This window comes from Urocampus carinirostris, chromosome 7, assembly GCF_059441175.1.
Source record: "Urocampus carinirostris isolate Australia breed hairy pipefish chromosome 7, RoL_Ucar_1.0, whole genome shotgun sequence".
In the NCBI taxonomy this organism is placed as follows: domain Eukaryota; kingdom Metazoa; phylum Chordata; class Actinopteri; order Syngnathiformes; family Syngnathidae; genus Urocampus; species Urocampus carinirostris.
The window spans coordinates 45,795,430-45,807,534 of NC_142355.1; the positions used below are offsets into that span (position 1 = coordinate 45,795,430).

Below are 12,105 nucleotides of genomic sequence, written 5' to 3' on the forward strand. Positions count from 1 at the left end.
GTCAGCGGAACTGCTTCAGGCCAACGGGTCGTCCTGTCCACCATCGTCAGGAGGTAAGTGAAACCGTGTGAAGGGGGCAGTGGGCCCACCAGGTCAATGTTAACGTGGTCAAACTTCCGTTCGGGGATGGCGAATGGTACCAATGGGGCCTTGATGTGACGGTGCACTTTGGCGCGTTGACATGCCACGCATGAGTCGACCCAGTCCCGGACGTCCTTTCTCATCCCTTTCCACACAAACTTCTGGGCCACTAGCTTAATGGATGCTTTCCTGCCAGGATGAGACAGGCCGTGTATTGCCTCAAAAACAGCCTGACGCCAGCCAGCAGGGACAAGCAGCCTAGGCCAACCCATGGAGAGGTCACAACAAAGCTTGGCCCCTGAGTCTCCGACCGCAACCTCCTCCAGCCGCAAACCAGTGTCTGAGCTCTTGAGCGTTTGGATGCCGTTATCAGAAGCCTGGTCCACATTCATACTGGAATAATCAAGCCCCAATTGCACAGCGCTGATGGTTGCTCTGGACAGGCAATCCGCAACCACGTTGGACTTCCCAGCAATGTGCCTGATATCAGTCGTGTATTCCGATATGAATGACAGCTGGCGCTGCTGGCGGGCGGACCACGGTTCGGACATCTTGGACATGGAGAACGTAAGAGGCTTATGATCAACAAAAACGATGAACTCACGGCCCTCCAAGATGAAACGGAAGTGGCGGATCGCCAACCAGATCGCAAGTAGTTCTCTGTCGAATGCACTGTATTTATGTTCTCTGGGGACCAGCTGGCGACTAAAAAAGGCGAGTGGCTGCCAAGCATTGTCAACCCACTGCTCGAACACGGCACCCACTGCTAGGTCTGATGCGTCTGTAGTCAGTGCGACTGGGGCTCCGGGAGCTGGGTGAGCCAGCATGGCTGCCTGGCACAGCGCGGTTTTTGTGTCCTCGAATGCCTTGGTCCTCTCAGCGGTCCATTCAACAGCTTGATTGGGTGACCTACCCTTGAGGGCCTTGTAGAGTGGGCGCATGACATCAGCGGCTCGGCGAATAAACCTATGGTAGAATGTCACCATGCCGAGAAACTCCCTGAGGCCCCGTGCTGTTGGCGGCAGAGGAAAGGTAGAGACAGCCTCTACCTTAGACGGTAGGGGGGAAGCCCCATCCTTGGTGATGAGATGCCCAAGGAAGTGGATGGAGGGTATGCCAAAAACACATTTCGCGGGATTTATAATCAGGCCATGCTGACTGAGCTTGGTGAAGAGGTCTCTGAGGTGCTCCAAGTGTTCCTCTTCTGAGGAGCTGGCAACAAGGACGTCGTCCAGGTAGACGAACACAAAAGGCATGTCCCTGAGCACTGAATCCATCAGCCTTTGGAAGGACTGAGCGGCATTTTTCAGTCCGAACGGCATCCTGAGAAATTCGAACAACCCAAATGGAGTTATCACTGCCGTCTTCGGTATATCTGAGGGATGCACTGGCAGTTGGTGGTATCCCCGCACTAGGTCCACCTTGGAAAAGAGAAGTTTGCCCGCCAGGTGTGCAGAGAAGTCTTGAATGTGCGGGACTGGGTAACGGTCGGGCGTGGTAGCCTCGTTAAGGCGGCGATAGTCCCCGCATGGGCGCCAGCCACCGCCTGGTTTCGGGACCATGCGTAGTGGAGAGGCCCAGGGGCTGTCTTATCGGCGAATGATGCCGAGACGTTCCATGTTCGCAAATTCAGATTTAGCAGCTGCTAGTCTATCTGGATTGAGTCGTCGGGCCCTGGCATGAACAGGGGGCCCCTTGGTCTCAATGTGGTGCTCAACCCCATGTCTGGTCGTGGAGGCTGAGAAGGTGGGCTTCGCCAGACTGGGGAATTCAGCGAGGAGCCGGTGGTAAATATCACCGTCCAAGAGAGAGCTGGACAGACCCTCAAAATTCCCTTTGTCGCGGACACACGCGAGAGAGGAGAAATTCAATGCGTCAACGAGGCGGCCATTTTTCACATCGACGAGTAATCCATTGGCACACAGAAAATCTGCACCAAGAAGAGGAAAAGCAATATCCGCAGTGACAAAGTCCCATGTAAACTGCTGACCCCCAAAACACACGTCCACTGTCCGTGTCCCGTATGTGCGGATGGGGGTGTCATTGGCAGAAGTTAATGGAGGTCCATGTGTTCCCCCCCGCACATCGTCCACATTGGCAGGGAGGACGCTCATCTGGGCGCCGGTGTCACACAAGAACTTTTGGCCGGAGATGGCGTCCCGGATGAACAGTAGCCGGTTTCTTGCGCCTGCACTCACGGCCGCTACAGAGTGCAGGCCTTGAAGTTTCCCGTCGCGTTGGAGGTGCAAGGGGGACGGCACTTCTTGGCCTTGGACCCAAAACGTGCATGGTAGTAACACAGACCTGACACCTTCTGATCGTCAGTGGCCGCGCGTGCCTTGCTGGCTGGGGGCGTCGCACTTGATGGTGTGTAGGTGCGTGTAGGGGCCAGCACCTCATGTATGTATCTATGCGTGGCCAGGAAAAACCGGTCCGCTTCCTCTGCCAATGCACGCGGATCTGTAATGGTTGTATTCGCAAGCGCCGTCTGGACATGCGGCGGCATGTGACGCAGAAACAGTTCAATGAAAAGAAAATTTGGCTCCTCGGTGCCAAGCAAGTTTAACATCATTTCCATGTGATCCGATGGCTTACTGTCTCCTAAGCCCTGAATAGCAAGGAGGCGTCGAGCACGCTCAGAACGCGACAGTTCAAAGATTCTGAGGAGATATGCCTTCAGTCCCTTATATTTATCCAGTTCAGGAGGGGATGTGATGAAACTCACCGCTCTGGCTGCAGTTGAGCTCCCCAAAGCAGACACCACGTGGTAATAGCGAGAGTCATCATTAGTGATTCCGTGCAGGACGAATTGAGCCTCTGCTTGTGCGAACCACGTTAACGCCGATGACTCCCAGAACTCGGGGAGCTTGAGGACGGGCGCGTATGCCATGACGGTATGCTCAGTATTATGCACAGCCTCGGAAACTTCAACGAGACTAATGTCGGGGTCACCAATGTAGCGAGCAGAGACGGGAGTCGTAGGCAGAGTGTCAAACAAAGGTGCCAACGAAAGCTGCTTTAATGACATTTAAACTTGCAATCACAAAACAAACACGAGAGTGGCTCGTGCCGGCCGAATTAAGAGTCCCCCTAGGAACTCGCTAACCAAACAATGGTTCCGTGGGTGAATTATGTAAAACCCACTACAACATCACTGAATGCTTACAGCAAATTGAGAACCCGTTTTGGTGTGATTGCAGTGTCTGAAACGTGGTTCAGTAAGGAAAAGGGAGTTGATTTTGAATTGAACGACTATAATTTGAACTATGTAAATAGAACAAACAAAATAGGAGGGGGAGTAGCTATATATGTGCACAAAAGATTCAAATCGAAGATAATACAAAACATGTCATTTGTCATTGACAATTTACTTGAATGTCTTACAATAGAAATTATAAATGAAAAAAGGAGAAATATTATAGTCAGTTGTGTATGTAGATCACCGGGCTCAAATCTTGAAACCATCACAAACTGGGCTGAAAAAACATTCAACAATAGGCAACAAAACACTCTTCATCTGTGGAGATTTCAACATTGATCTGATGAATCCAAACAAACATAAAAACATTGATGACTATATTAATGTAATGTACAGTATGAGTTTGTACCCAAATATATTAAGGTCTAGTAGGATTACTTCGCACAGTGCAACACTAATTGACAATATATTTACAAATAATATTGAATTAACAAACGTCAGCGGATTACTGGTTTGTGATATTTCTGATCACCTACCAGTATTTACAGTGTATGATGAAAAGCTTACGAGACAAGAATCAACTAAGGAATATGTTTACAAACGCGTTAAAACTGAAGAGACTATTATATCACTCTATGATGACTTAGTTAAACAAAACTGGAATGCTATATACTGGTACAGATGATGTGAATCGTGCGTTTGACATATTTTTTTAAATATTCACCAACAAGTATAACAAAAACTGTCCAATGAGACAAACTAATATTAAGAATAAATCTTTAAAGCATCCATGGATAACTAAGGGTTTATATAATGCTTGGAATAAAAAAAAAACACCTTATATAGAAAATTTATTAAACTAAGAACTGAGGAAGCCGAAACTCGATATAAAACGTATAAAAACAAATTGACAGTAATATTAAGAGCGAGCAAGTAATTATACTATACCAATTTATTTTATAATAACAAAAGTAATATCAAAGGTATTTGGGATCTATTAAATAGTATAATAAAAGGAAACAATTTAAGTAATGCATATCCAAACTATTTTATTGATTAGAACAGTGAAAATTATAATTTAAATCAAGTTGTGGAGAATTTCAATAGTTATTTTGTAAATGTTGGACCAGAGCTTGCTGCAAATATCCCAGAGTGCAGTAGTAAGCAATTTGAGTCACTGATAAAAATGAACTCCAAGACCATGTTTTTACCTGGGGTTATGAATCAGAAATCTTAGACGTGGTTAACAACTGTAAAAACAAAACGTCTAAGGATTGTTTCGACATCGATATGGTACCAGTTAAGCAAATAATAAATAGCATTGTGAAACCATTGACCTACATATGTAATCTATTATTTCTAACAGGCAAATTTCCAAATCAAACGAAAATAGCAAAAGTTATAACAATATACAAAAATGGAAACAAGCACATTTTTACAAACTATAGACCTGTATCTCTGCTTCCTCAGTTGTCTAAAATATTAGAAAAACTTTACAATAATAGACTAGAACAATTAGTAAATAAACATAAATTGATTAATGAAAGTCAATATGGTTTTAGAGCAAACAGATCAGCAACAATGGATATTATTGATGCAGTAGAAGAAATCATCCATAGCATAGAAAAAAAGAGATACGCAGTTGGGGTATTTATTGACTTAAAAAAAGCATTTGATACCATTAATCATAATATACTATTAAAAAAACTGGAAAGATATGGCATCAGGGGTTTGGCTTTGCAATGGATTCAAAGTTATTTGACAGGGAGGAAGCAATATGTAAAAATGGGAGAGTTGTCATCTGAATACTTGGACATCTGTTGTGGAGTACAACAGGGTTCAATCCTGGGTCTAAAGTTATTTAATTTATTTATCAACGATATCTTTAATGTTTCAAAACTATTGAAAATAGTAATATTTGCAGACGACACTTACATTTTCTATTTAAATGATAACTATATTGATTTGGTAACATTTATTAATCGTGAATTAATTAACCTAAAAGTAGGGATAGATATAAATAAATTATCTCATATTTGAATAATAATAATAATAATTTCCTTTGTATTGTCATTCTTTGTAACAATGTACACAGAACGAAATGTCGATACACCTGACCCGTTGTAGCGAGCCGATGCAGCCAATAAAACCAAAGTAATATTATTTGGTAATCGCAAGGCAAATTAAGATTTAGAAGTAAAAATGGATGGTGCTGCAATAGACGCTGTATCAGAAATTAAGTTTTTAGGGGGTCATAATAGACAATAAATTAAGCTGGAAAACACACATCAGACATATACAAACTAAAGTATCTAAAAGCATTTCAATAATTAATGAAGCCAAATTCATTTTAAACTATAATGCATTGTATTTATTATATTGTTCTCTAGTTCTGCCATACATAACATATTGTGCAGAAGTCTGGGGCAATAATTACAAAAGTTCACTACAGCCCCTTTTTATCCTCCAAAAATGTGCAATTAGAACCATACACAGGTTAGGATATCGAGATCATACTAATATTTTATTCCTGCAGTCCAAATTATTAAAATTAGATGATTTAGTAAAATTTTTCACTGCACAAATGCTATTTAAGTTCAACACAAACACAGTGCCAGAAGACACCCATAAATTATTCATTCGGAAAGAAGGAAATTATAACTTAAGGGGCTGTAGTGTTTTCATGATCCCAAAGGTGAGAACCACCAGGAGAAGTATGTGTGTGTCTGTGTGTGGAGACAAGCTCTGGAACGGTTTGCAAGACGAGATCAAACAATGTACAACTATTTACTTGTTCAAATTTAAATACAAAAAACCATTCCTGGCGTAATACAGAGATGAAGAAAATCGGGTATGAGTGATACGAGCGATTGGAAATAGTGCGTCTAGAACTATGATTAACTTTGTGTTATTGTTGCTTTTGTTATATCATAACTGTTATTATTAATAGTATGATAATTGTTGTTACATAATTGGTGTGTTTAATAGGGAAGATGAAGAGGTAGGGAATATAAGCATTTGCTTCTGACTTCTGTTTTTATTTTAATGTTCGAATAAATTTTTCATTAACTCATTCATTCTTTCTTCATTTTTTTTCTTTTCTGATTAATTTCTTTCACTCTTACATTATTCCTTCTTTCTTTCCTATTGGTAGCTAGATTTGAACCCATGACCTCAGAATTGTGCCGGAGACATGCTGACCACTCATCTGCCCTTCCGCCAAGCATTCTTCAATTATTTCCTGATTCAAGAACACAGAAAATATTACAGGCATTGTCAGGCAACCATTCTGCTACATGTACGCTTTTGGAAGCTTTATTTTGGTTGCATATTGAAAAGAACAATCAAAATATTCAAAGTTCCATAAGCAGGATGATGGTGATGTGATTTAGCACAGGGTGTCGGATTAAGGTTTTACTCCGGCACGCATGACAACACTGAGAGAAGTGCAAGAGAAAAAAATGAGCAGCAGTTAAAAAAATGTGCACTTGAAGTCGCCAAATATAGTCGCAACTCCCGAGCAACACTAGGTGTGTTTATAATTGTCTCTCCCTCTCTTTCATTCTTGCTTGCTTTCTTTCTCTCTTTCTTTCTTTCTTATTTCTTTTTCACTCTTCATTTCTGTTTCTCTTTCTCTCTCTGTCTTTCTTCTCTCTTTTCTTTTATTTTGTCCCTTTTTTTATTTCCCCCTGTCCTTTCTTCTCTCTGTTTTCTTTCTCCCTCTTTTCCTTTCCCTCTCTTTCTTTCCTTTTTCCTCTCTCACTCTCTATTTCTTTAAGACAAAACATATTTCCTTCTCTCTGTTACCCTCTCTCTCTCTCTCCCTCCCTTTCTTCCTTTCTCGCTCTCCTTTTCTTACTTTCTCTCTAATCTACTAGTTCGGCCGTTTTTTTCTAGTTTTTTCAAGATCAAATGAGTTTGACACCCCTGATTTAGTATGCAAGGCATAATTGGCGAGAAGTGGGAGAAAATTTCTATGTTGAGTGCAAAACGATAGACAATGCTCCTGTCACAAAGGACAAAGTACTCAAAAAAAGCCACTTTCATTTCCATGAAAGCATGTCAAATTTCCCACTGCACACGGTCCTTTAAGGCAACACTAAAAAACGACGGCGTTTGCGCACAAACAATGAAGAAGCTGTGTGCCAATGGGCGGGGCCAATACTTTTGTTTACTAGCCGTGTGCAAACAGTGGCACGACACTCCAAAATTACTGTCATTCTTCCTTTGAAGGACCTCTAATTGGAAAATATAATGCTATTGGACATAAAATTGCAATCAGCAATAAAATAATTAAAAGTGTTGATATTTGTTAGATTTAAAAAATTTAATAAACTGAATAAACCGACCATTGATTTCAACTAATCAATCTGATACAGTAGTAATGTGTCATTTGCCAAAGAAACAGCTTTGTAAGCCGGCTCTTTGAAGTTAACGACGAGAGCCGGTGTTGTGCCTAGATAGACTCCCTTTAAAAGTTGGACTCCCCTTTGCGTGGATGCAATATAATTCTCAGCGCTGAGCTTCCCGCAGAACGTTTGTCGCACTATTTTAGTCTGTTTGTTGAGAAATATTGATTGGGGCCTTGAAACAAATTGTAGTCTAATTAATTAGCTTATTAAGACAGCAAATTCCACTCACCAACACCGTAGGCGACCCCATGTAGCTAAACGCTGTAATATCCATGATCACGACAAGTTGAACAATAGTAGACTTTACTTGGTGTACTATAGTAGCCATATTTTAATGCAATTTAATTGTACGTAGTTGTTCACTGTAACCAGAGGACCATTGTGAATTAGACACCTGCTAAAATCTGACTCACCGACCCTAACTTCTGAGAGAAAATTCAGAAATGCTTCAAATCAACTGTAGTGACATTGTATAGTATACAATGTATACAATAAAGCTAATATAATACACCAAATAAAGCCTACTTGTGTACAATTAGTCTTTATTGCGGATATTATAATGTTTAGCTACATAGCCTCCAGTACTGGTGATGTTTGCATATGTCTTAATAAACTTTTATATAGACTACAATGACCTTTTTGTTTTAAGGGCGCCAATCAATATTTTTTAATAAACACATTATACAGACTATAATTGCAACAAACGTTCTATTGGAAGCTCAGCGCTGAGGAGCACCATAGAGTCAGATTTTGCAGGGGAGTCGGATTTAGGCACACCCTGACCTGTTTACGGCTGACCTGAGAATGTCTGAACTCAGGAAGCTAGGCGGGGTTGGGTCCGGTTAATACTGGGATGGGAGATTACCAGGTGAGAATACCAGGTGCTGTAAATTGGTAATTTAGTACATGCTCTGCTGTGACAGCACTGACTGTATCTACACATATATTCCGTGAAAAAGAATTCCCCAAAGCGGACCAAAAAAATTGATTAATTATAATTACAGTATTGTTGATTCGATTGACTTTGATTATTTGATTATTTGATTATCTGATTTAATTGTTTTTTTTTAAATGAATAAATAAAACATTGCTACAGTTACTCAGTACTTGAGTAGTTTTTTTCACCAAGTACATGGACTGCATTTTATATAGCACTTTTCAAGTCACTAAAGACCTCCCAAAGCGCTTACATTGTACTTCATAGTACTTTTTAACTTTTACAGTACTCAAATAATTATTTCGATGACTATTTTTTACTTCCACTTAGTCACATTATTTTGAAGTAACATTACCTTTACTTGAGTAAAACCTTAAGCAACTCATCCACCTCTGACTACACAGTAATTCCCACAGCAACATGAGTAACTAAGTATCTCCAACCATTGGGGGTGCTCAAGCTATGCTAAATTCAACCCAAGCACCCCCCAAAATTATGGCATTTTAAAAACTCTTTTTCTTAAGAATAGACGGGATATGCTTAAATATAATTCAAAACACTCGATTATATATATATATATATATATATATATATATATATATATCCACAATTCAATTGATAAAAACGGCCTTTAGCAAAATGTTTTCACTAAAATGTTATCATAATTGAATATTTCATGTTCAATCACTTTAAGTGAAATTAAAACAAAAAACAAAAAAAGTTTTTTTTAACCAGCCAGACACTCTGGGTGCTGAGCACCAACGAATATCTGAACTTAAAATCGCCCATGTGTCAACTGCACTGATTCTAACCTTTTCCAATCCTAAACAACCAGTAAATCGAATAATAACGAAGCAAACGAGATTACGTCATCCATTTACCTTCTATTCCCAAATTTGATGCACGTTTAAAAAGGTCGTGTGCACAAAATCGTTGTCATCACACGGAAAAGGCACTTTGCACACAGCCCTAGTCCTTGCTGGACCTTATAAAAAGGCAACTACCGCCCTCTAGTGCACTCATCAAATCGACTCAAGCAATAACTCATTATAATCTTCAACTCATTTCGTCGAGGAAACGCAAAAGAAGCCACCAGCATGGACCCTTGCGACTGCGCCAAGAGTGAGTATCTTCTACATAAGTCTGTTCAAATGTGGAATCCATAGTTTTAAATAAGCACTCTAAATGCTACCTTGTTTTGTGTCTTTTGCGCAGCCGGAACCTGCAAATGTGTTGGCTCTTGCCCTTGCACCAACTGCTCATGCACCTCTTGCAAAAAGAGTAAGCCAAATTATAAGAATTCACTTCACAAGTTTTTTTTACTTTTTGGATGGCTTTTGTTCACCTTTTAATTTTTTTATTATATATATATATATATATATATATATATATATATATATATATTTATTTATTTATTTATTTATTTTTAACTTTTGTAGGCCAAATAGTCTTTCATGTTCCATTGGCGGCCTTTTCAATCTTTCATCAATACACACCAGCCTAGCGTGTGTGTAAAAAGAAAACGTATTCGTCTTTTTCCATTATATGAAATTGCTGGTATCAACTACCATTTCCAATGAATAATGCCTGGTCTATTAAGGAGTTAAAATTCCTTTTTTTTTTTTTTTTCTTACCATCATTTTGCCAAGGAAAGTTTCTTTGGGCAAAACACTGAACCCTATTCCCCCTATACGCAAGTAGGCACCTTACATGGCTGACTCTACTTCCGGTGTGTTACGGGTGTCTCAGATTTCCCTGTGTAGGATAATATTTATTTAAAGTGGCCTAGGCCTCACCCACAGTTTTTTTTTGTGTGTGTTAAGTTTCACATGTACATACATTACATTTTTTTTATCCAATTACGTGTGTTCAATAAAATGACTAAGTTCAGATTCAGATATACTTTATTGTCATTCTTGTACACGTGTATACAGAACGAAATGTCGATACATCTGACCCGCACAGTTTTCTTAAATGTACAGATATAAATAAATGTTGTACTGAGTTACAGTATTGAAGTACTGATAATATGCTAAATAATTTATAGTTATGTATAGTATTATACAGTAGTGCAAAGAGTGCAAGAGGAGCAGCTAACTAGATGTGCAAAATGGGCAGTCAGGTAAACAAGTCATTATACAATAACAATGACACTGGAGTACGATAGTGCAGTAGTGCAAAAAAACAAAACAAACAGATGTACAGATTAGCAGCTGTGTAGGCTTACTGTGTGTGTGATTGACCATTTAGCAGTCTAATGGCCAGGGTGACAAAGCTGTTGCAGAACCTGGTGGTCCTGCACCGCACACTGCAGTACCTCTTCCCAGAGGCTAGCAGAGTGAACAGTCCATGATGGGGGTGAGAGGGGTCCCTAATGATGTTCTTGGCTCGGGATAGGCAGCGCTTCTGGCCAATGTCCTAAATGGAGGGGATAGAAGTCCCAATGATTTTCTCTGCTGTCCTCATCACCAGGATGAGTGCACACTCATCCATAATTACTCTTTCAACTCTCAACTTCAAAGTAAAGCATATAGATGAAAGCACACGCTATGTATCCAAGGGGTGAAACTGAACTAGCTACTTGGTGATATCTTTTTCTTTTTGTTTTTTCTTTAAAATAAACACATTAAGGTATTTTAGAACTGCTTAAAACTCAAAGCACTCATTCTCTATATTCAAAAAGTAAAGTATTTCTATCACACTTGCCAATACTTATGAATCATGAGTGTATAAACATGACTAACCTGTAAAATGAGAAAATTGTGTGAGATTGTTTTGCACAATCTTTAATGAGTTCACTGACCTGATTTGGACAGAAGTGACTCAATGCTGTAAAGCACACAAGTACAGATGCCTCACAAAGGTTCGTAGCGTCATGACAACACACCACGACAAAACTGTACATTCATTGGTTTTCAACCACGTAGATAAAACAATAGAAATTGTGTTCAATACTTTTCAGGAAACCAAATGTGACTTGATAAGAGTACAGTAGTTGATCCTGTACTTATTTGACCTCTCCCCCCATTACAGGCTGCTGCCCTTGTTGCACCTCTGGATGCAGCAAATGTGCATCAGGCTGCATGTGCAAAGGCAAGACCTGTGACAAAAGTTGCTGTCCATAATTTTACTCTTGGGTGATGAAACTTCATTGAAAACACCTGATTACACCTTCTATGTCTTTTGGTGTGTTCAGTATGGAAATAAAGCCCTTTAAATGTTAACCACATTTAAAATTACGTGATTGTACCTTTTTGTCAACTGTCTCAGTGACCGTTAAGCGTATGAAAACCAGCTACCATAATCTGTATTGGGTGCCAAAAAGAAAGCCTCCTCCCAGTTTTAGTCTTTTTTTTTTGGGGGGGGGGTTACATGTTTTTTGAAAGGATGATGTCGTGTGTCATAAAAATAAGAATCTCTTTACCATTGTATTTCTAAGTTTACGGTTACACTCTAATTGGCAGTAAAATACAGTG

At 40.0% G+C, this 12,105-nt stretch overlaps 1 protein-coding gene across 1 annotated transcript; it reads left to right on the forward strand.

Moving 5' to 3' along the window:
• The first annotated feature begins 9,605 nt into the window (after positions 1-9,605).
• On the forward strand, positions 9,606-11,853 carry mt2 (metallothionein 2). The gene is made up of 3 exons (XM_088341109.1): positions 9,606-9,751; positions 9,845-9,910; positions 11,663-11,853. The coding sequence occupies exons 1-3, from the start codon at positions 9,727-9,729 to the stop codon at positions 11,752-11,754; spliced, it is 183 nt and encodes a 60-aa protein (XP_088197235.1). The 5' UTR covers positions 9,606-9,726; the 3' UTR covers positions 11,755-11,853.
• Positions 11,854-12,105: the final 252 nt, after the last annotated feature.

Coding starts and splice junctions, on each gene's coding strand:
- mt2 (XM_088341109.1), top strand. CDS start 9,727: ATGGACCCTTGCGACTGCGCCAAGA. Junction 9,752..9,844: donor CCCTTGCGACTGCGCCAAGA/GTGAGTATCTTC, acceptor TCTTTTGCGCAG/CCGGAACCTGCAAATGTGTT. Junction 9,911..11,662: donor ATGCACCTCTTGCAAAAAGA/GTAAGCCAAATT, acceptor CCCCCATTACAG/GCTGCTGCCCTTGTTGCACC.